The sequence below is a fragment of the Gossypium hirsutum genome, chromosome A12, assembly GCF_007990345.1.
Source record: "Gossypium hirsutum isolate 1008001.06 chromosome A12, Gossypium_hirsutum_v2.1, whole genome shotgun sequence".
Classification (NCBI taxonomy): Eukaryota; Viridiplantae; Streptophyta; class Magnoliopsida; order Malvales; family Malvaceae; genus Gossypium; species Gossypium hirsutum.
This window is the reverse complement of record NC_053435.1, coordinates 17,426,704-17,454,253: the sequence shown is the minus strand read 5'-3', so window position 1 is coordinate 17,454,253 and position 27,550 is coordinate 17,426,704. Positions and strand designations below refer to the sequence as shown.

The 27,550-nt window shown below is 33.5% G+C and overlaps 1 protein-coding gene across 4 annotated transcripts; it reads right to left on the bottom strand.

The window, feature by feature from the left end:
* Positions 1-2,779: 2,779 nt before the first annotated feature.
* LOC107925724 (uncharacterized) lies at positions 2,780-6,199 on the bottom strand. 4 transcript variants are annotated; one of them, XR_001692050.2, is made up of 4 exons: positions 5,878-6,199; positions 5,077-5,228; positions 4,078-4,157; positions 2,780-3,349 (listed from the first exon to the last, which is right to left on the bottom strand). XR_001692050.2 is itself a non-coding variant. In XM_016856449.2 (4 exons), the coding sequence occupies exons 2-4, from the start codon at positions 5,176-5,178 to the stop codon at positions 3,069-3,071; spliced, it is 423 nt and encodes a 140-aa protein (XP_016711938.1). In that variant the 5' UTR covers positions 5,179-5,228; positions 5,878-6,199; the 3' UTR covers positions 2,780-3,068. The 4 variants fall into 4 exon arrangements, 2 of the variants coding, with proteins under 2 accessions (XP_016711938.1, XP_016711949.1); XR_001692051.2 differs by having other exon boundaries at positions 4,078-4,133; XM_016856449.2 differs by having other exon boundaries at positions 4,134-4,157; positions 5,061-5,228.
* Between the last annotated feature and the right edge of the window lie 21,351 nt (positions 6,200-27,550).

Below are 27,550 nucleotides of genomic sequence, written 5' to 3'. Positions count from 1 at the left end.
TTTCCCTCAAACATTTATATTTTATACAATTTTGCACATATAACTTCAATTGCACTTCTGTTCAACCATAACCGTCACACTTAGATTTCACGCATTTCAAATATTATTCCTCTAACTATTTCAACCATCACAAATTTCATATTATTCTTTTCACTAAAGAATATCAATTTTGAAGAAATTTTGATTAATACTTTTCTCGCCATCGTATCAGAATAGATCGATTTTTCGGGTCGATATGATACCTTACTAATTCTGGCTTTACTTATCAACCTGTTCTCAATCTCTGATCATATTCATAGCTATTCTATCACTAAACTCTTTAGTTTCACACTTGTGAGTTTATTTAACACATTTCTCACAAAATTCCATTACAAAATACCACTCTGGTAAAGGGGAAGGGTGAGATCGTAAGGTTCCTAACTCGTCTCTCATACACATATACGTATGACACAACTTTCACCATCAAAGTGACGTCCTCACAATTATATCATTCATTTCAGGAAAACTATCATTCATATTTTTATTTCATAGATTTTTCGATTATCTTATTCAATCAAGTTCACTTATGCATACATTCTATGAATTTCGAATGTCTTTTCTCGTCACATTCACTTAATCAAACATATCAGACACATAACATCATGTGAGGGCTAACAAATATGAATAAATGTATCACAATCGAATCTTTCATCTCGCACATCATCATATACATATCATTACAATCATATAAATCAATCCAATCGATTTAACACATTTACTTAAACTATACGAGTTTTCCAATCATAATTATTCAAATAAGTATACAGGAAATTCATTCCAACAATATTTTTGGTAAGTTACCTGAACACATACATTCAATCGAGCAAATCAGTCTTATAGTAGATAAGCTCATTATGCCGCTTACACATTCTATTTCATGTTTCTTACGTCTCATATATGTATATACATATATATATCATGAATTCTTATTCATACCTTTTCGAGTTTCAACTCATCATAATTGCACTTTACTCAATTACTCTAGTACCACTATCAACAGGGTCGGGTGTAGCTCAGTTGGAGAGTTACATTTGTTTAAACAAGATGGTTCTCATTCGCGTCGGGAGACATCACACTATCACAAATCTATGGCATGTATAGCTAAACCCTCACACGTGCTAGATTAGCCTGAGAACTGACTAAACCATAACTCTAATACCACTAAATGTAAAACCCCTTACCCGAGTCCGAGGCCGGGACAGAGTACGAGGCATTACCGGACTTAAGCGTATACAACTATGTAAAATTGGGCCATAAAAAAATTTTGTTCAAATTAAAAACATTCATTCATATTCATAATGTCCCTTATATGGGCTTACGAGGCCTAAAACATACATCGGGTGTGGTTTGGAACTAAACCGAGAACTTACGAACTTTTTACAACACTTAGAAAATTTTCTAGTTTTCGAGAGTCACACGCCCATGTGGGTTAGGCTATGTGGTCACACACGCCCGTGTCTTCAGCCCGTGTAGCTCTCTGTTTATGACATCAGCAATAATATAGGGTGTAACACCCCTTACCCGTATTCAACACAGGGACAGGTTTCGAGGTGTTACCGGACTTAAACGTACACAATTTCATAAAATTGGGCCATAAAATTTCATTTAAATTAAAAACATTCTATCACATGCATAATGTCCCTTACACAAGCTACCAAGGCTCTAAACATGCATTAAAGGCGGTTTGGAACTAAACCAAGAACTTTGGAAAGTTTTAGGAAAACTTAGAAAAATTTTCATGAAACAAGGTCACACGCCTGTGTGAACACAGGGACACGCCCGTGTCTTTCCGACACGCCCGTGTCCTTAGGCAGTGTAACCCACTACAGCAAAACAAGTTTTTATCAGCGTTTTTCTGGGCCTATAGCGGCGCCGCAAAAAAAATGCCGCTAAAGGCAACGCCGCTAAAAACAACGCTGCTAACATTTTGCGACGTTTATATAAAAAAATTTCGCTATAGAACATGGCCTTTAGCGATCCTTTTACCACAAACGCCACTAAAGAACATGACCTTTAGCGGCGCTTTTCCCACAAACGCCGCTAAAGAACATGGCCTTTAGCAGCGCTTTTCCCACAAACGCCGCTAAAGAATAGACCTTTAGTGACACTTTTCCCACAAACGCCGCTAAAGAACATGATCTTTAGCGACGCTTTTCCCATAAACGCCGCTAAAAATTATAACCTTTAAAAGAATATTTTAATTAAATAATATTTATTTCTATAATAAATATTATATTATGTTTTTATTTTTGAAATTTGAACTTTAAACTATATACTTTTAAGGATAAAAAATATTAATTAAATTAAAATTTTCTATTAAAATTTTAGCTAAAAACTAAATATAAAAATTAATGAATTTAAATTTAGAATCTAAAATAATAAATTAGTAACACAATTAAAATCCAAAAGTTAGAACTCAAGTTATCTTAAATATTAAAATAAAAATAAAATTTAGAATCAAAACTAAAATAAATAATAAAAATTAGATTAAATATAAAGATATCAATAAAATAAAATATTATAATGAAGTTACTTAAATGAAATAAGGACTTAAATCATAACCATCTAAAATATAAGATTTGAATATCCATTCCCACGTGAAATATCAACATTAATTATTTAAATTGATTAAGTTGCTAATGAATATTCTCTTTTTTATGTCAAAATTGCAATTCGTGTTTTTCTTCTTTCAACTCAAATAAAAATAAAATGTTGAAAACAAAACAATTAAATAAAAAAATAGAATAATTAGTTGACACGAGATTATTATTAAGTAGACGAATACAAGTTCTATCTATAATCTACTTAACTAACATACAAACATAAGGCACTCTAATACTTTTTTGCATATAAAATATCTGAAACTCACACTTGAATTCGGATTTAGAGCATATACGAAAAAGAAAAGAAGGAAAGAAATACGTTTTCTACTAATTTTCTTCCTATCAGGCCATGGTGGATTGTTTAGACAAACTGGAGGTTACCTTGTGTCTGGCATTAGATTTGGCGACCTTTTCTCTCCACCCTTTCTAACAAGCTCTTATTTCCCACATTGTTGTCAATTTCATTTGAGCCGGCAATGCTTCTTCAGCTTTCTCCCTTGCTTCTTCGCACGTCTCCATACTCGAATTGCATTTGTCCGCTTCCTTTTGATACTGTGATGCTAACTTCTTAGCCTCGAGTAATGCCATGTCAACATGTTGCTGAATTTCTAAACCTTCGACTTCTCTTAGCTTCAGTTCTTCTGTCAAAAGTTCTGCAAAATGCTTTTCTATATCCTCATTTACCACTGGATCATGCTTTGCACAATCTGCAAAATATTCACATTCAACCTTCAAAGAACCAGCCATATCAAAACATAAATAAAACCCCAAATCACCAATATCACCCTGAAATGAAATCATTTGCTAGATGAAGGCAGTGGTTTTTGTTAATGCAATACAGACGGTTATTGTATTTAATGTTACATTCACATCCAAATTACTCTCGGATAAAAAATACCACAACATTAATTATAAAGCAATCCCAACCAAAGCAGTTCATCCTGCATACCAAAGCCAGAGTTACTACTTTATCTTATGTAAGTGTTATTTCACAATATCAGTCATTTGCAATCAATCTTAAAAACATGGCTCAGTTATGCAATTGTTAGACAACATCCTGGTAAAAAAAATATTGTTACATTAGCAATCAATCATTATTGAAGAGAAAACAAAAGTGAAAATCATGTGATTAGCAATCAAACATTGTTACATCAGCAATCAATCATTATTGACGGGGGGTGGCTTAGGGAAATCGTGTGTTTAGAGAGTATAACGGCACAAAAACAGAAGGATAAGAAAACCTATGGAATATATTTTTCTCATATAGCATCATATAAGGCATAACATCTGTTAAAATAAAGTTGACACCTAAATGAAAGTGATAACAGCAACAATGGTGAAAAAACCCAGCAGAGAGGGCTGCTGTCATGATAAAATTAGAGGTGATCTAAAAGGCATAGAAAAACAAATGTAAAATTTCTTTGTATTAAGTTACCTAGTCCCATATTCCAATAAATACATCCATCCATGACAAAGAAACAGGAAACTGACCTGTAAAGGAAGCATTGCTCAGTCCTGTATTAATTAAAGATAGAACCATAAAATTAGCTTAATTCTGCTGGGCAAAATTGCCAAAGATCAAATAATTAACATTTCCAAATACCCGATTACCATCTTTAATAAAAATGGAAACTTGGAACTTTGCAGGGCAAGTAGCATAGAGAATGCTAATACAAAGCAACAAACATAATAGAAAGAAAGGCTAACAACAGTTTGCCATGCATGTAAGCATTCATAAAACAGGCATGAGTTTCAACTTTCAATAATTAGCTGCATAACTACCAAGCAAAACCCCATAACCAAGGATATGGTGTTCTATTAATTGACAACAGAAACAACATTGATAAAAATGCTAAGTGAAAATATCATGCCTTTGGGGGAAAATTCGCACGAAGAATAAATGCTTCCTAGAATTAACAAAGGAGTAATGGTTATCATAATATTGCAAAACTCATTTATTGTAAATTAAAATTAGGCAGTAACTAATTGAAAATTCGATGAACAAAAAAAGAGCATTAACCTACTAATTAATGATATTATTTCTCATTATATTAAAATGATTTAAACTTGGCTATATAAAAAATTAAAATATTTAATATTCATTTTTATCTTAAATAAGAATATTGGCCAAAGAAATGAACACAAGGAGCATTAACCTACTAATTAATGATATTATTTCTCTTTATATTAAAAAAGTAACATTAAGTGGAATGAATATAAATATTATATAATCCTTTTCATCACAGTCATCTAAAACTTGTACTAGAAAATTATTATGTGAATTTGAGAGCCTATATATATACAATAATATATGTCTTTCCACTAACTTATAGAAGCATCACATCTTTCAATTCCATGATCCACCAAACACCAATAATTCCTTGTCACATTGCAATAACTACATGTCCATCATTATACCTTTATCAAAACTCACCAGTGAAAAATGAATCAAAAACCAGTAGAAACCAGGAAAGATGTTTCCAAGCCTTGCCCTCCATGTATGCATGCTGGTGTAGGACATGGGTTCATGTGACATGGATTGAAATCATCTATATGTACTATCCTTTTCCTCCACTGGTTCTTTCCCTGCACGCCATCTTGCCTTCATCATACACTACTTTGAAACATTTATATGACGTACTACCATTACAAAAAATAAAAATAAAGATGTTAACATACAGGAACAAGCAAGTTCTTGCCCAATAAACGGTTCCTGTTTTTCTCTTTGTATACAACAATATCATTTTGAATGTAATTCTGGGTGTTAATTACTTTTTTTCCTTATATAATGAATATAATCATTTTGAAGATTGACATAAATTTCACATCATATATATATATGTTCACACGACTACTTTGGAATCCTTGAAGAAGATAAAAGTACAATATATATTCTTTCTTATATGTCAATTATGCTACAGCTCAAGAATAAATGAACAAAACCTATAAACATTGTAAAGCAGCTTTAACAAGAACTTGTAGTGAAATACAAGGAACCTGGTTCGATGTTCTGCCACAGTTCTATTGTGATGTAAAATTCGAAAATTTGTGAGTGGGTTAGTCAATCTTTCATCGAAATGAGTATGTGGGAGTGGGAGTGAGAGTGGGAGTGGGAATGTGAATGGGAACGAAGTAGCAAACTGTTATGGCAACAACAACAACGCCAAGGAACAAAAAATCCACTGATTTCTAGTGCTAATTAATAAAAACAACAAACACATAAAACCTGACTTACTGTGTATAGAATACTGGATGAAGTTCTGCAAAAAATTTCTCCTTTCCACAAGGAATTACTCAGCAACTGCAGACAAAGTTTTCAACTTCCTTTTCCCTTTATCTTCTTCGCCCATGTAATACCCATCGCCCTATCCAAGTACAGTGGAGCCAGAGTACTCGTAGGAGGACTGCCAGAAAATAACGTTAATCCAACACTCGTGGGCACCTTCGATAAGAGCTTGGAGACGCTGTTGGAGAGTTTCTTGATTGAATAGAGCAACGGAGGGGTGAGATTGGGGGTGTTTTGAGGATACTGATTTTAGGGGGGAAAATTAGGGGTTTTAAAAGGGGAAATTTTGGAGAAATTTGGGGATAAAAAGGCGCCTTTTTTAAGTGAAATGATTAAATAATATAAATTAAAAATTAAAATTATTTAATTTAAAAATTAAAAACAATATAAATTAAAAAACAATCAGTTATATACCCAATAAACTTTAAATTTATTTTAAATAATATTATTTTAATTTTTTTCATTTAAATAAATAATTTTTTAAAATTTAACTAATATTTAAAAGAATTAGATAAAATTTGAAATCTTGAAAATTATTGAAAATTTGAAATCGTTAAAATTTAAAATTATTTAATATATAAATTAAAAAATCAGTCATATGCCCAAAAAAACTTTAAAATTATTTTAAATAATAGTATTTCATATTTTTAACATATATTTTTCACACTAATTATCCTAAACCCTAAATCTCTATCCCCTTAATGCCTTAACCCTTAAATCCTTAACCCTTAGCCCCTGCCCTCTTAACCCTTAACCCTAAAACCCCATCCCATTAACTCATAAACCCTTAACCTTTAAATTTTAACTTTTAAACCCTAAATCTTAAATAATAAATTCCTAAACCCTAAACCCCTAAACTCAACCCTTAAACCATAAATCATAATCCCTAAACCCATAATTCATAATCCATAAACCTTAAAATATTAACTCATAAACCATAAACCCATAAATCTTAAACCCCAACCCTTAAACCCTAAACCCATAATTCATAAACCTTAAAATATTAACTCATAACTCATAAACCCTATACCATATACCCTAAACCTTAAACTATAATGATAATTAATTCAATATTTTAAAATTAATATTATCACTTTTACGATTATATAAGAATTTATTTAATATATAAATTGACAAACAATCAGTCATATACCCAAAAAGCTTTAAAATTATTTGAAATAATAGTATTTTAATTTTTTCATTTTTAACATATATTTTTATATGTTTTTATTTTCAAATTTTTTCTCTATATCATTATTTTTTTGAAGAATTTAAATATGCAATTAAAAATAAATTGCATTTTAATTAATATAAATAAACCATTTAAATAAAAAACAGACAGATAAAATGTTTTTGTGGCGTTTTTGAAAAAGCGCCGCTACAGCTCAATCTATAGCAGCGTTTTTTAAAAAGCGCCGCTAATGCCACTAAGGCTAAAAATAAAAGACGGCGTGTTAATGAATTAATTTGTGACGTTTTTTAAAAAACGTCGCTAATGCTCGATCTATAGTGTCGTTTTTCAAAAAGTGCTGCTAAAGCTCAATATATAGCGGCGTTTTCCAAAAAGCGCCGCTAATGCCACTAAGGCTCAACAAAAAACGACAGCGTGTTGATGAAATAATTTGCGGCATTTTTTAACGCCGCTAATGCTCATCTATGGCGGCGTTTTTTAAAAAACGTAGCTAAAGCTCGATCTATAGTGGCGTTTTCCAAAAAGCGCCGCTAATTATCGATCTATAGCGGCGCTTTTCTAAAAACGCCGTTAATGCTCAATCTATAGTGGCGCTTTTATAAAAATGCCGCTAATGCTCGATTTATAGCGGCGTTTGTTACCAAAAACGCCGCGAAAAACTTGTTCTGTTGTAGTGACTCTCTGTTTATGATGTCAGCAAAACAAATTGAACCACACGGCAATGTCACACGCTCGTGTACTAGGCCATGTCCTCCATGCAATTGAGACACATGGCCGTGTCTCTGCCCGTGTGGCTAGCACTTAGGCTATTTTCCAAGCCTTTTTTGTTACCATTAATACCTCACATACTTAAATACATTATAGACACATATAATGTAGCATCAAGTAAATGATTAAACATCCTCCATTAAGACTCAACTGTAATATTCATATGTCATCATACATGTGTTTTGCTTACTCATTTTATACCAAGTCTAAACACACCAATTTCATGTTCAAGCATTATTGACCTATTGCCATATCACACTTTTATTCTCTAATTATAACCATTTCATTTGGTCATAAGGCATTCATCAAGCATACATACCATAATACTAGCCATTCATATCAAACAAATATAATCACATGACCACATCACAAGGCATCAATACATAGCCTAGATAAATAGGTTTACAAGCCATGACCATCATAAGCCACATCTCATGGCTATATACAATGTACTAATGTAAGCCAACATATTGGCCAAATCATAAGAACACATATCAATAACTAAGTCCCTATATATGCCACTCACTTGAAGACATTTAAGATTCATCAATACCCCAAAAGTGATAGCTTGATAGTGTGATGCTGCCTCTGACGATCTCCAACCCCGAGCTAACCGACAACACTAAAAGAAATGGAAAGGAGAGGGGTAAGCTTTATAGCTTAGTAAGTCCATATGAAAATAAAAAGAAATTTATTAACATACTTTTACCAAATTCTTACTACATGTTCTCACTGTAACACAATTGAATTTACACATAATTCCACTATTTTCTCATATTCCAGTCAAGCTATCTACTTGAGTCATGGTCGCTAAAATATTTATAACTTGAGATACAGAACTCTAATTTAAGATCCACTAATTTTTCCTGAAACTAGATTCACATATCTTACCATAAAATTTTCAAAATTTTTGGTCTATCCAATAAGTACAGTTTATTCTTTAAAGTTAACCCTATTCTGCTGTTTGACAACTTAACCCTATTCTGCTGTTTGACAGCTTCGACCTTTCTTTACTAAAATTTATTTATCTCTTAGTACGAGATCTGAATGATATTCCCGTCTATTTCTCTTGAAAATAGACTCATTAAGAATTCAGTCATATAAATTCTAACCCATAATTATTTTTGTACAATTTTTAGTGATTTTCCAAAGTTAAGATAGGGGAGCCTGAAATAACTCTACCCCTGTCTCACAAAAATTCAAATATCTCATAATACAAAATTCTTTTGTTTACACCATTTCCTCTATATGTAACTAGTCTCAATAAGCTTTAATCTCATATCTTATTCCATTTCTAATTCACTTTCCAAAATTTTTGGTGGATTTTCAAAGTCGGACTACTGTTGCTGTCCAAAACTATTTTAGTGCAATATAATGATAACTATCATAAGTTCATCTTCAACTAATCATGAACTCACCATTTCATGGATTCCATGTTCAATTACACAAAGACATAATAACATAACCATAAAGATTATTCATCATTCAAGCCTTTTTGTATACTTATCATATGTTCATATATATATATACACATATGCAGAAACTTTCTCACCATAAGTCATTCTTCATAGGCATGGCTCATGAGTTTAGCGTACATACCTGTACTCACTCGTAGTATATCACATAACCATACCTTTTTTCACATTCCCTCCTCAGGACTTTCATCACATCCATTGTATTACCCGTTGAACACTCGGAATACTATTGGATATGCGAAAAACTTGCACATAAGTGCCACATTTACATACGTAGCCAAAGCTACCTCATATCATGTAACGCTCGCAATGGAGCTACTCACGAGCCTGCTCATAAAAGCTATTGGTCATGGTGTAACTACATGGGCTGCTCACAAAAGCTGTCGGGTATTTGACCACTCAAGGATTACCTAGCCACCAGTAGGACACATAAGACCATTGCCCAAAACTCAATCACATGTATCGCATCCATTATGAACTCGAACCACTCAATGAGCTCAGATGCTCTCATCTAAAATGAACTCGGACCACTCAACGAGCTCGGATGCCATATATATCACGAACCTAGACCACTCAACGAGTTCGGACTTCTTAATTCCTAGTGACATGTCACTTGTATCCTAAACTATTCCTAAGGTTCAAACAGGGGTTTTTCTCACTTGCACATTGCACCTCTATTGCACTTGCTCGTAACGTCATGGATAGTGACCATAATATCATTCATGCTTACAATAGTACCAATTGCCCATTCATAGCATAATAAGGAATAACTCAAATAGAAAAGAAGCTTTTAAGAATTTACATAACATATATCACATATTTCATATATCACTTGTCATGTATAATCATTTTCTTACATTTCCTGTAATATTCTTCCATGTCATATTTCCACATCATAAACACCATTCCATCAACTTTTCCAATGTATTAAATCATACAATATATGCAATAATAGTAAGGAATATAATTCAAACATAACATTGCATTGTTATTATCATACGAACTTACCTCGAATCCGAGCACAGTTAATTATTTCATTTTAGTCCATAATCTCGTACTTTCCCAGTTTAAGCCCGAATCTCGATTTTCCTGATCTAACATTTCAAATATAGCTTATTTGGGACTTGCATTATTCATATAGACCCAAAAATCATATTATGGAAAAATTATGTTTTTGTCCCTAAACTTTGTGATATTTATATTTTTTCCCCAAGGCTCGTAAAATGATATTCATTCAATTTCTTTGTTCTTTAAACCTATCCGAATCATTTTCATAACTATAGCAGCCCACAATTCCCACTAAATCACACTTTTATGACAAATTTTATAACTTTGACAATCTAGTCCTTTTCAGCATTTTCACTGAAAATCACTTAGCAAAAGTCGTTTATTTAACACCCAACATTCATTTTCTACCATTATACATCAAAATAAATGCATAGTATTCATGGGTAAATTTTTAAACATGAACCCTAGCTCAAAATATAGGTAGGAACGAGTAGATCATGTTACGAGGACTTCAAAAATGCATATAACATTAAAAACGAGGCTCAGAATCACTTACAAATGAGCTTGGAAGCTTGAACACAAACCCTAGGCATGGCTTCTTTTAATATTCGGCTGAATGGGGAAGAAGATGAGCAATTTTGGCTTAATTTCCCTTTTTAATTCATTTATTTACAAAATGACCAAATTGCCCTTTTTAACCTTTCTTTGAATTTTTTACCACACAAGCCCATTTTTGTCCAAATTTTAAGAACTTGGTCTAATTACTCTTTAAGGACCTTTAATTAATAATTCAATTCAATTTCATGCTTAAAGCTTCTAGAACTCAAGTTTTACAATTTATTCAATTTAGTCCTTAAAGTCAAATTAAGCACTTTTCACATAAAATTTCTTCACGAAACTTTTACACCATCATACAAACATATCATAGGCCTTATAATAATCATAAAATAATTATTTCTAATTCAGATTTGTAGTCGCGAAACCACTATCCCAACTAGGCCCTAATTCGGGATGTTACATAGGGTCACATGGCCAAGTCACATGCCCGTGTGCTGGACCGTGTCCTCCACACGGATAAGACACACGGCCGTGTCTCTACCTGTGTGGCCTAGGAAATGGTTATTTAACAAGCCATTTGGCACCCTCGTTAGCACTTACTCAAACATAACTTAATGGCACTTTTCGTGGCAATTTCATGTCGATTTATTCATGCATAAGAAACCATACTTTGCCTAGTTTAAACTTATCAACTTCATACCATGATTATCGTTAACACATTCTTACACTTCACTTACACTTCATACTTATGCTAAGGTTTATCCATAGGCCAATTTAGTCACTTCAAAACCATCAAGTAATCTAGGGCACATTCACAATTCATCCATACCAAACACACATGACCACACCATATGAAACATTTAGCACGTGCATGCATTAGGTTTACAACCCAAAACCAATATGAGCCACATCTCATGGCCATATACAAAATGAATCCTATTCCCATTATAAGCCAATAAATTTGGCCAAATCAAATGACACATACCCAATTGACTAAGTCCCTATACATGCCATAGACTAAAGTGCGTGAAATCATTTATACCCTTCAATAGCTGGATAGTGTGATAGAATCTCTGACGATCTCCAACCCAAGCTAGCTTAGTAACCCTATAAAATGAGGAAAAAGGAAGGGATAAGGTATATAGCTTAGCAAGTCCATATGAAAATAATAAATGATTTATTGACATGTTTTTACCATATTCTCACAACATGTTCCCAAGGTAACACAATCATAATTGCACATAACTCCACTATTTATTCATAATCTAGCCAAGCTGTATATGCGAGTCATAGTCACTCAATTATTGATAACTTGAGCTAAGCAATTCTAAATTAAGATCCGTTAAAAGAATTTGAAACTAGACTCATATATATTTCTACTATGAAATTTTCATAATTTATGGATTAGCCAATAAGTACAGTTTATTTTTCAAACTTACCCTATTCTGCTGTTTGACGACTTTGACCTTTTTTTTATTAAAAATTAATTATCTCACAGTACGGGGTTCGGATAATGTTCTCGTCTATTTCTCTTGAAAATAGATTCATATGAATTATAACTCATAATTATTTTCATAAAAATTTTACTGATTTTCCAAAATTAAGACAAGGGAACCCAAATCACTCTAGCCCTGTCTCACAGAAATCCAAATATCTCATAACATGAAATTCTTTTGCTTACACCGTTTTCTTATGTGAAACTAAACTCGATAAGCTTTAATTTCATATTTTATTCAACCTCCAAATAAATTTCCACAATTTTTGATAGATTTTCAAAGTCGGACTACTTCTGCTGTCCAAAACTGTGTTAGTGTAAAATAATGATAACTAAGTTTATAACACCTTTACAAATCATTTCAACCATCATGGTAAAAATACATATTTATACATCATAAGCATAGACCCGTAATCACAAGGTCATCAAAAAATCATTCTCATGGGCATGACTTACTTATTTGCATCCTTATCAAAGGTGTATCATAAATCGAAATCATTTCTCATGAGTTTTGCTCACATACCTGTACCACTTGCAACATAATCATAACTTTTCTCAATCATGACACAATCTTTAAATCAGCCGTTGAACCAGACATGGTCTTACACTGGCTCACATATTGAGCTGATGCCATGTCCCAAACATGATCTTACACTAGCTCTTATAACAATGCCGATGCCATGTTCCAAACATGGTCTTACACTGGCTCACACATAACCCTAGTATCATGGCATAGATATCCGATCTATTCCTACAGGTCAACCGGGAGTTTTACTACATCAAATCTTGTCATGCATATTCCATGTAATATCACTCTTTAACACCAATTCATTACAATGTCATCAAACATCATAGACATATGTTTTAGGTTATTGCATATGCATAGCATACAATATAATTTCGTGAAGCATAACACCATCACGTATATAGTACTACAAACATATAATTCAACGCATTCGAATTATCATATCAATTCAGATTTCAATCACAAATCATAATAACATTATTGTCTTACCAATTTTATCATACGACTCATTTGTCGATTCCTCATCGAGTATATCCGCAAAAAATCATACCAATTTATATACTAATAATTAAGCATTTCAATTCAAATAAGACATTGCATTATTATTATCACACGAACTTACCTCGAATGCAAAAACGGCTAATTATTCCTTTTTGTCCTTAACCACGTACTTTCTCGATTTAAGCCCGAATCTCAACTTTCTTGATCTAAAATTTCAAATATAGCTTATTTATTACTCACAATATTCAAATTGACCCAAAAATCATACTTTGGAAAATTTACAATTTTCCCCTAAACTTTCACTTATTTGCAAATTAGTCCCTAGGCTCGAAAAATAAAATTCATTCAATTTTATCACAACCCAAGCCTAGCCGAATATTTATCTTACTTACAACAGCCCACATATTTCACATATTCACGCTTTTATCACACAATTTAACACAATTCTCAACTTAGTTCTTAATCGGCATTTTTATCAAAAATCACTTTACAAATGTTGTTTATCTAACAACAGGATGCATTTTCTATCATCAATTATCAAAATACACATTTTATCAACAATGGAAAAATTCGCAAACTTTAACAGTTTTGAAAATGAAGGTACGGGATAGCTAAATCGAGTTACCATGACTCCGAAAACATAAAAATAATTAAAAACAGGACAAAAATCGTACCTAGATGAGCCATAGAAGCTTGGCCTAATATCATGCTCATCCATGGCTGCCCATTTTTCTTCATTTCGGTGGAAGAAAGAAACATAAAGATGATAACTTTTTGCATTTTTGTCTTATTATACCTTTTTAACTTAATTACCAATTTACCCTTTTAATTTCTAACTAATTTCAATCATACCAAACAAATATCTTCCACTAACTTATTAATGGGCTAATTTCCACATAAGGGCTTCCAATAAAAATTCTATAACTATTTAATACCTTTAGCTATTAGAATGCAACTTTCGCACTTTACGCGATTTAGTCCCTAAAGCCAAATTAAACACTTCTCACATATAATTTCTTCATGAAATTTTTACACAATCATATAAACATATCATAGAACTTATAATAATTATAAAATAATTATTTTTAATTCAGATTTGTGGTCTCGAAATCACTGTTCCAACTAGGCCCTAATTCGGGATGTTACAACTCTCCCCCCTTTAGGGATTTTCGTCCTCGAAAATCTTACCAAAAAAGTGGTTTGGTTTTTGCGTAAACTTCTCTTCTCATAATCATTGTCATAGAACTCTCACTCGGCTGTACCTTCAATACTTATCTCTTTATTTTCTCATACTCGAATCATGAGTGATTCTTTCACTATACAACACATCGATTGAATCTCACTTCTATTGAAGAGTTCATACACATGAAAGGTCAGATCCATGTCGTCGTAACACGTATACACACGTACTTGAATCTTTCGAATTCAAATAGTGAAACTAGCCAGTTCATTTCGGCCTTATACTCTCTATAATTTAATACGGCCCGAGAGCTTGTGGACTCAACTCTCAGTTGCTCTTAAATTTCAGAGTCTCTTTTAGCTTCCTCAAGAAATCACAATATAAAACCGGATTTCAATTTGATTAATGAAAACTTAGCACTCCAAGAAATCCAACAATCATAGAGACACGAAATCCCATTAATTTGATGAGTGAAAATTTTTCTGTACCTCTTTCCAAGACAGGGGAAATTCCTGGTATGGCCTCGAGAATGACCCCTTTCTTATTTCTATTCTAATATCAATACTGATGGAGGTAGTTCTGGTAAAACCTATTGTTCAGGCTTAACTCCATTAACCTTTCAATTACTCATACACAAAGATCAAAAATATCGAGTTCCAAACTCGATCACTAACACACTATTTCCGTGAGTTTTCTTGCAGAATCTCTATATAAGTTTTGGATTTTTCTGTCCAAACACTTGTAATCACAATTTGCTTCCTCAAAGATCATTCGATACTATCTCATCATCTTTTAATACCTAAGTCATCTTTACTATATCAAACTCAGATCTTTCGATAACCTTAGATACTTTAAGTTATCACGATGCCTTATGGTCTTAAAACACTTCACAATTCATTGAGCAACACATTTCTGAAATCAATAAGTCTTTATCGATGTCAAATCCTTACACGAAAATTTGAGAAATCTAAATACTAAGGTCACCACCTTACCAATAATAAAACCAAAAGCATAATCATAGTCAACATAGTCATCATAAGCCAAAGAACACACTTTAGACATGAGCCAAGATTGACAATTTATGAAATAAAGATGACATGAAAACCAAGAGGAAGAAATCCAAGTCGAAAAATTCCAAAATAAAGAAATCCAAGATGCGATACCGTATCAAAATATCGAGAACATAGCTCACAAGAAAGTATGAAAGATTTTGATAATTCCCTAGAGAAAAGAAGTCTAGAAAAACATCATTCAGACCCACTGGGGTTAGATGTAATAATAACAATGTACCTTCCCATATATAAATCAGATAAAGAAATATTTAGAAGAAACAGAATCATAACTTCATACACATTTCCCCATCCATTTGCAACAGACAAAATGTATTAGAATGCCAGAGGGAAATAGAGCAATATAGATTATAAACCAGTCATGCTGACAATGCTTTCGTCTAATATCACGATTAGAAAAGATCCCCACATAACAAGAATTTCATCAGAGGATCAATAGCCATAGAAATATTTCTGAGGACAAATAAACACATAGAACACCTCAGAAAAGACTGTCAAAATTTGTTCAGCCATAACCGTCACACTTAGATTTCACGCATTTCAAATTTTAAATAAATAAAAAAATATCTTTTAAAAGTAAAATGATCGAGCTCCTGAAACACCGAGCCTTCTAAGTTTATAGGTTACCTATAATTTAGTCAACAACCAGAATGAGTTTATAACTCAATATATGTAACAAATAATAAAGAAAGACATCAATATACATATAACAGTAATTTCCTAAACTTAGATACAGAATCAGAAATAGAGAATGCTTAGTATTATCTTAACAGTTCAGATAAAGTGCAGAACAGATCAAATATAGATGTAGAACATATCAGAATCATATGCAGTTTCCTACCCCCATCTACTACACACCATCTTCAACTATCCCAACACGCCATATAGGGTACCAAGTATCCATCCAGCCCTACATACGAATTAGTGTCGGTATGACACATTTCAGAGTGATTACAATTAGTTGTCAGATCAGTATGCGATAAATTGCCAGAATCAGACACAAATTTGTAGCTTAACCACCCAATTCGATAGATCATTACACTTCCAGCACTTCCTTCTTCATACCAATCCCACTTAATGCAAATGTAGATTATAGATATCAAATATCAATGATGTATATATAGTTAACCAGATACACTTTATGACCAGATGATACGGATCATTATCATTAACAAGTGTCGCATCAATTATACATACAAAATATTAATCATTTAACCTCAGAACATTGGATATCAAGTTATACAGTCTAATTCAAATCATACAGACCCTACGAAAGGTCTACGTTCCATTCGAACGACTCTTACGACCCTAGGGAAAATTTCAGCAATTTGGCCCACATGCCCATATGGATTCAGACGGCCTGGTGGCTAGCTTGTGTGGTCCACACGGCCTAGCACATGCTTGTGTGGCTCTCTTAATGTCACACACAGCCTGACACACAGCCGTGTGGGTCCAAACTATGAGTTACATGATCCGGTAGACGACTTAATGCATGCCCGTATGACTCAAATATCAAAATATCTCTCACACGGCCTGGACACATACCCATGTCTCTAGCCAGTGTGACTCTAATGCGCAAGCAATGAGTTACACGGCCTGGACACATGCCTACGTCCCTAGCCCGTGTGACTATTTCGTAAATAGTAAGTTACACGACCTGAAACACGACCGTGTGACCCATATGGCCTACCACATGACTGGCATGTGATCGTATGCCTTCGATAGCCATGTTTTCTAGTGTTAAAAAATTTCAAAACAATGGGTTTTCACTACACACCTAATACATATTTTTCGTAGGAAGAAGTAGGGTGATTACAGAACCTAAAAATGATAATTCAGTGACTGATTACACACTTATTCTCAACGATTATTAGAAATCAAGGTACAAACTCAAAATTATATCAAAACCTTCGACACAACCTTAACTCAAAAATTCACCGCTCACCTTGCACGAAAGAGCAAAAAACAAGCCTAATGCGTTGAAGGAACATCTTCGGTAGGATCCTCACCTAAACAGGAAAGCAATCAGATGCTTAACCAAAGAATTTGAACAAACAAGCAGAAAGTTCATTTCGACAAAATGAACAATAACAAAGTAAAACTCGCTAAACAAAAGATAATCACAATGAAACTTACACAATAACCTTTCAATCAACACAAATTGTAATGTAGAACTCCCAATTCAACCTAGTAACAGTTTACGAAAACAAGAAAAAGAAAAGAGAAGAAAAAAAACAGGAAAAGGAGAATGGTAAGAGGATGAAGGAAGAAATGTTTTGTTGAAAAAAAAACTATTTAATTCAGGAAATTTATAACTACCAATTTTACCAAGTAGCAAAAACATTTTCTTAGAACATACGCGGAGACTCGAACACAGAACTAGAAGGTATACAGAAACTTAACCATCAAACTGGCCAGCTCATTCTTGACATAAAATTACGCAGAATTAAACTTAAGTTGATAGTTCAAGGATAGGGATTAAGTTAATTTAAAAACTTAATCACAAAACTTTCCAACAGTGAGAATTGAACCCCTGACCCTGAACTTATAAGCAAAACACTTAACCACACATACAAAGACTTAATTATTAACAGACGTTAATAGACACAAATTCAAATTTTGGGATGTTGTAGCTCTCCTTCAAGATTCAAGTGTCCATGTTGATTTCCAAGAGAGTTATCATGGGTTTATTTTATTTTAATGGTTATATTGTTTTTTTCGCATTTCTCCTTGCAAGTATGAACTAATTTTCTTAATACCTAAGGGAGGTAAACCCTAGGATGGATTCTATTGTTTGAATTATAATTTTATACAATAAAATTTAGTTTTTTATTTTCAATTATGAATGCTTAAGTGTTCTTGAGTTGATAATTCTAGAGTATTAATTCATGTTTGATGTGCATAAGTTTGAGGTTGAATAAACCCTTCTTGTGACGTGATCTTGCATAATTGAATGGAGTTGCATGCAATCTTAGAAATAGGACAACATAAATTTATTGGATTAGAGCGAAATCCAATAAGAGGATCTATAGAGTGTTTAATACTATAATAGGGGTTTTAATTAGAAAAAATCCAATTAGTCAACCTAAAGGTAGTTGCTCCTATGCTCAAAAGAGATATTAGCATAAATTAGGGATTTCTATTGATCAAAGTAACTAAGCAAAGAAATTGCATAAATTATATTGAGAATTATAGATGAAGTCTTGGTACCTAGGAATTGTTTTTCCACTTGGTTGATATTTGATTGGTTTTTGTGTTTTATTTCTTTGACGCATTCGTTAGTTAATTTTAATTTTAATCAATCTTTTGAATTATTAGGTTAAATAATAAGAAGACGATAATTACTAGTAATTGTAGTCATCGAAGGAACGATATTTGTGTTCATCAAAACTATACTGTTAATTGATAACTGTACTTGCCTTAGTTGATTTATTAGTTTGTTTAGTGGACATTAAGTTTTTGGCGCCGTTTCCGAGGACTAAAATATTAGGAAAATCTTATTTTATTTTATTTAATTATTTTTAATTTATTTTATATTACTTTTTTTCATTTAATTTTGAGATTTTGATTCGCTTTTATTTGGTTTTCGATAGGTTCTTTTGGTTTATGACTAGAGGTGTAACATCCCTAACCCATATCCATCGCCAGAATAAGCTTACAGGACATTACCGATCAACCATAACATAAATCATACATTTGTGAAATCATACTTAAAATCCATTCATCTCAATCACTTTGTCCCTTATAAGGTCCTACGAGACCTTAAAACATGCTTAGAAGTGGTTCAGGACTACACCGATAAAATCTGCAAACTTTGGGAGACTTAGAAAATTTTCTTTGATTTAAGGGTCACACGCCCGTGTGAACAGGCCGTGTGCCTCACACGGCCACTAGACATGCCCGTGTCATAGGCCGTATGAAAACAGGGCATACATACTGACTTGTACCATACATCCGAAGACACGCCCGTGTGCCATGGCTTTCGGAAAATTAGAGAGGTTATTGACTAGGGTCACACAGCTGACCACACGCCCATGTGCCAACCCGTGTTCCACACACTGCCAGTAGACACGCCCGTGTGTCTAGGCCGTGTCAAAACTGTAGGGTATGCCTTAATTCAAAAGGGTACCCAGGGGACACACGACCGTGTAACATGACCGTGTGTCTCACACAGCTGAGACATACGCCCGTGTCTTTGTCCGTGTGGACAAAAATAGGCCATTTGCAAAGCCAATTTGCCACCTTTTTCTCATGTACACCTAGCCATCAAAATAGTATCATTTTAATACAAATATAGGTAGCCAAAACATGCCAGTTCACACACGTATCATGCCATCTATCATCAACCATTTCAACTACTCAATTCCATAATCAAAAACATACCAAATCAATATACAAAAATCATCAAAACTTACATGTCTCCTAAATGAATTTTCTCACCTTTCTATCAACCAAATCATGCTTCTCAAACATACCAATTCATCATCTATAAATCATACCAAAATATACCATTTCTCAAGCATTAATATATCAATTAATAACTAACCAAATGAGCAACAACTTAGCCATACCAACAACCTTGTCAAACATGCCAAAACACATGGTAACTTATAAACATCACATACATCACCTGCCAACATATAAATCAAGCCAACTCAAATGGCCATACACATCACCATTTACAAGCCAAATCTCATGACTAATATCATGACTCAAAACATACCAAAATGACACTAGCCTATGCATGCCATATACTATATATACAAAGCTCCAAAAGTACCAACAAGTAGTTGATAGTGTGATGATGGTTCTTGATGATTCCTGATGTCCGAGCTAGCTTCAATAATCTATAAAACATGGAAAGAACCCACAAAATAAGCTTTAAAAGCTTAGTAAGCCATATACAAATAAAGCTGTCATATGAACCTTTGTATATCAATTCAAATATGCTAAACATAACTAATCACACACAAGTTCACAAACCTTTCTCATTAAACACATATTCAATATCTTAATCAAATTCATCATTTACTTCACTTCTCAATACTTGTATAAATCTCGTACGTATCTGGGTCACTTAGCTCATTTATATATTCTTTCTTAACTTGACTTTGCCTGTTGAACCATTTGGAATCGTTAAGGATACTCGTAAATCACATAAGCTCATACAATGTCATATCCCAGATATGGTCTTACATGTTATCACATATCGATGCCACTATCCCAGATAGGGTCTTACACGAAATCATAATACGATACCAATGTCCCAGACATGGTCTTACACATAATCTCAATACAATGCCAATGTCCCAGACATGGTCTTACATGTAATCACAACTCGATAACCTAATGTCATGACATTCGTATCCTATACTATTCCTAAGGTTCGTATAAGACTTTCTAATATCAAAACTTCATCATTTATTGCTCGTATTTGCTCGTTCCACATTTATAACAATTCAATGACAAGTAAACACACATAATTCAATTTAAAGACATTTATTTGTATATGAACTTACATCATAGTCGGAATAGAGGGGACGGATCAGCTATTCAATGACTTTTATTTTCCCCCGATCTAAATCCAATTTCGTTCATTCTTGATCTATATACATTCAAAATCAACCCCTTTAATCACTAACTCAATCAATTTCACTCACAAACACATATTTAAGCCAATTTGCACTTTGGCCCTAAACTTTCACATTAATTACAATTTAGTCATTATTTCATAAAAACACAAATTACACAATTTCTTACTAATTTCATGCTAGCCAAATTTCCCATATTTATCAACATTTCACACATTTAACCCTTCAATTTACACTTTTCACAATTAAATCCTTAATATGCATTTTTACTCAAAATCACTTTACAAAACATGTATATTGAACACCAAACTTTCATATTTCATCATCAACACTCAAAAACATCAAGCTGTACACTTTAAAAAATTGAGGCATGAGCTAGCTAGTACTCAAAGAAACGATCACAAAAACATAGAAATCATCAAAAACCGAACAAAAATCACATACCAATTGAAGCTCACAAGGGCCAAAATTTTCAAGCTTCATGCCTTAATGTTTCTTCTCCATTTTTGGTTGTAACAAAGATGAATGAATCTATTTTAACCTTTTTTTATTTAATTTAACTTAAATTACAAAAAGATATAATTACCCTTAATGATTAAACATTAAAATTCCACTAACTATAGGCATAAATGTCCATCCATTAATCCAATAGTTTAATAACATCATAAGGACTTCCACCTTTTAATTTCATAGCAATCAAGCACTTTTAACATATAGCATGCTACTTTAGCATTTTACACGATTTAGTCCTTTTCCCAAATTAAGCATCCAAACGATAAAATTATTTCACTAAACTTTCACACATATATAATCACATGCTTTAAATACCAAAAAATAATATTAAAATGATTTTACTACCTCAGATTTGTGGTTTCAAAACCACTGTTCTGATTTAGCTAAAACCGGGCTGTTACAAGAGGTAACCCGTTGGAACTGATAATTTTTTATAGTGAGATTGAAATAACTACTCACAGAAATTGAAGAGAGGTTAGAGAAGCTAGGAAAGACCAACATCATATTGTTATGAACAATCAAGAGATAAAAGACGTTATTGAAAATATAGATCCTCCTTTATTGACAATGTATTACTATGTCAAGCTAATTTTGACTGGGGGCTGAGTCTAGTATCATTAGAGTGATTGTTGCTACAAATAATTTTGAGATCAAGTTGAATACAATTCAGATGGTGCAGCAGTATATTCAATTTGATAGGTTACAAGATGAAGATCCAAATGCGCATCTAGCAAATTTCATAGAGACTTGTGATACTTTCAAGATCAATGATATTTTTCATTATGTCATACGCCTAAGATTATTCCCATTTTCTTTCAGGAACAGAGTGAAGCAATAGTTGAATTTACTTCCACAGGGTTCCATCACTACTTGGGCTCAAGTGATAGAGAAATTTCTATTGAAGTATTTTCCACTGGCCAAAATTGTAACAACTCATTTTTTAGTGGTGTTAGAAATAGTGGTTTCATGACCGCAAATTTTGATGTGTACATTCATAAATTTAATGGTATCAGATCTATTTCTCTCGACACAAGTAAGAACCATCTTGTTTAGAAAAAGGTACTCTCCAACCGAGCTACACCTGACCTTTTTGATAGTAGTACTAGAGTAATTGAGTAAAGTGCAATTATGTTAAGTTAAAACTAGGAAAGGTATAAATAAGAATTCATGATATATATATGTACATATATGAGACGTAAGAAACATGAAATAGAATGTGTAAGCGGCATAATGAGCTTATCTACGATTGATCGATAACTCTATGATGTATAAGACTGATTTGCTCGATTGAATGCATGTGTTTAGGTAACTTGCCAAAAATATTAGTGGAATGAATTTCCATGTATACTTATTTGAATAATTATGATTGGAAAACTCGTATAGTTTAAGTAAATGTGTTAAATCGATTGGATTGATTTATATGATTGTAATGATATGTATATGATGATGTGCGGGATGAAAGTTTCGATTGTGATACATTTATTCATATTTGTTGGCCCCCACATGATGTTATGTGTTTGATATGTTTTGATTAAGCGAATGTGACGAGAAAAGACATTCAAAATTCATAGAATGTATGCATAAGTGAACTTGATTGAATAAGATAATCAGAAAATCTGTGAAATAAAACTGTGAACGATAGTTTGCTTGAAATGAATGATATAATTGTGAGGACGTCACTTTGATGATGAAAGTTGTGTCATATGTATATGTGTATGAGAGACGAGTTAGGAACCTTACAACCTCACCCTTCCCCCTTACCAGACTGGTATTTTGTAATGGAATTTTGTGAGAAATGTATTGAATAAACTCACAAGTGTGAAACTAAAGAGTTTAGTGATAGAATAGCTATGAATATGATCAGAGATTGAGAACAGGTTGATAAGTAAAACCAGAATTAGTAACGTAACCACTACGAATCGATCCAAGTAGGAATGGAAAACTCAGTTCACTATGTACATAAATACGGCAAGTGCTTTTGCCAACCCGAATGGCATGACAAGAAATTCTTAATAACCATACCGAGTCCTGAAAGCAGTCTTCATCATATCCAAATCCTTAACCTTAAACTGATAATACGCAGACCTCAGATCAATTTTTCAGAAAACCGAAACTCTCCGAAACTGGTCAAATAGATCATCAATCCTCAGTAGCAAATACTTATTCTTAATGGTCAACTTATTCAGCTGGCGATAATTGATGCATAGCCTTAAATCCATTTCCTTCTTCTTTACGAACAACACCAGTGCTCCCTACAGAGACACACTCGGACAAATGAACCCACGATCCAACAACTCTTGCAACTGCAGCTTCAAGTCTTTCAGCTCCTTAGATGCTATGCAATAGGGCACAACAGTCATTGGAGCAACTTTTCTATTAGGCGGTAATTCAGGCAACTCCACAAGAAACACATCCAAAAAATCACAGATAGCCCGAATCTCATCCAACTTCATCTCCCTACTATCGACATTTAGGACATAGGTTAGATAAGCTTCGCAACCTTTCCAAATCTAGTTCTCAGCATGAAACGAAAAAAATCACATTCGACAACAACTCAAACTTCTCACTGACAACAACTTTCGAACTGCTAGTACCACACAGAGTCACCAACTTTGCCTCGCAATCCACCTTAGCCCGATGCTCTAATAACCAATTCATACCCAAAATGATGTCGAAACCCTAAAATGGCAACTTAAGAAGATCAATTTGGAACACTTGTCCTTGAACCATCAGAGGACAATGACGATAAACCCGATCCACCACTACACTATCACCTAGAGGGCTCTTAACCGTAACACTCAATCTAGATGTCTCTACAGCAACCCCCAACTCTCTAGCTATGTCTTTCAAGATAAACAACCTCGTCACACCAGAATCAACTAAAACTAGCAGAGGAAACGACTGTAGCATGAAAACATATGCGATAACATTAATAGCCTTTGCAATCCAGGGCTCGATCGTTGTATAAGCTCTAGCTGGACTACCACCACCACTTTGTGCAGCACCACGCTGACCAGCACCTCTACTACCATCACCTCTACCACAACCTCTCCCTTGAGCTGGAGTAGGTGTAGCAGCAATAGTAGCAACAGGCTAATCGCAAATAATAATGGCTCTTCCCGAGCAGTCACTTACATGGTGCTCCATCGAACCACAAACAAGACAAGCACCCGTCATCATCCAGCACTCATCATGATGACATCAACTACAATGCTAACATATCGGCCATCCAACAGCCTTTTGAACAATAAGACCAGCCTCAACTCTCGCAGCCTACCTATCCTGACCAAGGCCACCAACAACACATCATCTAGATCTACCAAAATGACCTCTCTTATCCTTACGACCAAAACCACTAGCAACCTCAGTTGACCTCTTAATAGCTCTATACAAAGTAGCTTTGGGCTTCTCCCTTAAATTCTCCTTTAACGCAACAGCCTTTTCAACTAACTCGTCGAAGACCTTAGTATTCTAAGCAACCAGATAGAGCTTAATCTCTCGGGAGCATAATGGCTCAACCGAATAAATTCAACCTCATACTCATCCACTAATAGAATACCCTGAACAAAATCCAAAAACTTTCGTCTCCTAGCCTCGAGATACTGTTCACCCATAAACGTCTTCAGACCAATACTCTGTACATGTCGAATCACCGCCCCTAACACCAGGAAACTCTTTACCATCAAGATCTCGTAAAAACTCCACAGGCAAACCCTGATGAGTCAAAGTAGTGTTGGCACCAGTGATACACTGTACTGCTCATACCATCTCATACATTACATGCTTGACGCAGCCCATCTGAGCATCGTCCCACGGCGGTGCATCGTCATCCATGCTATCCCGATCATGATGTGGAGGCATAACAACTATCGTATACTAAAAGAGAGAGTAAAGAAAAAATACCAAGAGTGAATAGCGGTGTAACATCCCGTTTTCAGTAAAATCAGAACAGTGGTGTTGGGACCACAAATCCGAGTCAGAAAGAAAATTTATTTTAATAATATTTCATGGTCTGCATTATGATAGGAAAGACGTATGAAAATTTCGATAAGAAAATTTTACCTATTACATGTTTAATTATAGAAAGGACCAAATTGCATAAAATGCAAAAGTTGAGTTCTAGTAGCTATGAGTATCAAATAGTTATGGAATTCAAAACTTGAAGTCCTTATATGGTAATTAGACCATTAAGAAAAGTTAGTAGATATTTTTGATGAATCATCCATGAAAAATTGGAAAAAGAAAAGGATTAAATTGGAATATAAAATATAAATATGATAATAATTTAATATCATCTTATTTCTTCTTCATCCCCAAATTAAAATATAGGGAAACCCTAGGAAAGAGAAAAACATTCAAGCAAGCTTTCTTGGCTTAATTGGGTAAGCATTCTTGTCCCGTTTTTAAAAATTTTTATATTTCCAAGTTCGTAATAGCTTAATCTATCCATTTTGCAGATTAATTTGTAAAGATATCAAAGTATGAAAATTTTTTCATGGATGAATACGCTAAAATTTTTAAATTTATGGTAGAAAATGAAAGGTTGTTGATAAATAAATAACTTTTACAAATAGAATTTTGATGAAATTATAGGGACTAAATTAAAAAATGGTAAAACCCATGGAAAAGTTCTGATTTTTGTGAAATACATAGGCTAAAAATGTTATATGTACAAGTTGATAAGGCTTGAAATAAGGATTAAATTGTATGAATTTGAATTTCCCAGCCTCGAGACGAAATTAAAATTAATTAAAAGTTTAGGGGCAAAATGGTAATTTTGTCTAGGAAATGAATTGAATTCAAATGAGTATGAAATGAATTAAATTGATGTCAAATTCATTTCTTTAGATCTGAAAAGACCAAATAAAAGTTACATCGAGGAAAAGAAAAGGTGAGGGATTAGTAGATTAGCATACACGAACAAGTGTCAAAGTAAGTTCATGTAACTAAATCGTGTTTATTTATATGCTTGAATTAAATGTTGTATGTATGAATTGTGTAAATGCCATTGATGTGAAATTGAACACATGATTGATAAAGCCGGATAAATGTTAAGTCCCGTATGAATAGTGAAATTCGATGGATACATGATTTCCCATATTAAATGTGGTCTTGCATATGTTGCGGACAGAATATAGCTCAGACGAGCAATCCTGTTATAAGCCCTCTCGAGCGTCTTGTTATATAGTTCTTACGAGCATCCTGATCGGTAGTGATCCTGCATGTGTTGTGCGCTACCGCAGCTCTTTGTGAGCTTCCTGTTACACAATTCGATCGGTTGTGATCCTGCATATATTGTGTAACAGTCTGATTTTGGGCTTAGCCAGAACAGTGGTTTCGAGACCACAAATCCGAATTCAATAAATTATTTTTATTATTATTTTGGTGTCATAGTATGATTATATGAGTGTATGAAAATTTTGGTGAATTAATTTTAGCGTTTGTGAGCTTAATTGCGAAAAAGGACTAAATCGTATAAAGGGTAAAACTTTTATTTTACCTTATAGATGTACCAAATGACTAGAGAACCATAATTGGAGGTCTTTAAAGAGAAAATAGACCCTTTAAAGAGGCAAGGCCAGTCATAGGGATAAGATAAATCAATTGGTCAATTGGTTAGGTAAGTTGATGACTTAATATTCTTTAGAAATAAATTAAAGAGAAAAATGTTGCCATCTTTTTACTCTTCTTTCTTCCACCAATTTTTCCTCCAAGAAATAGCCATGGGAGCTTGAAAATTTTAGC

Bases quoted from the DNA above. Each gene is read 5' to 3' on its own strand.
- LOC107925724 (XM_016856449.2), bottom strand. From the start codon at position 5,178: ATGTCACATGAACCCATGTCCTACACCAGCATGCATACATGGAGGGCA. The intron at 4,158-5,060 runs GTATAATGATGG...TAATTAATACAG, and splicing joins ACTGGTGAGTTTTGATAAAG to GACTGAGCAATGCTTCCTTT. The intron at 3,350-4,133 runs GTCAGTTTCCTG...AATATTTTGCAG, and splicing joins GAGCAATGCTTCCTTTACAG to ATTGTGCAAAGCATGATCCA.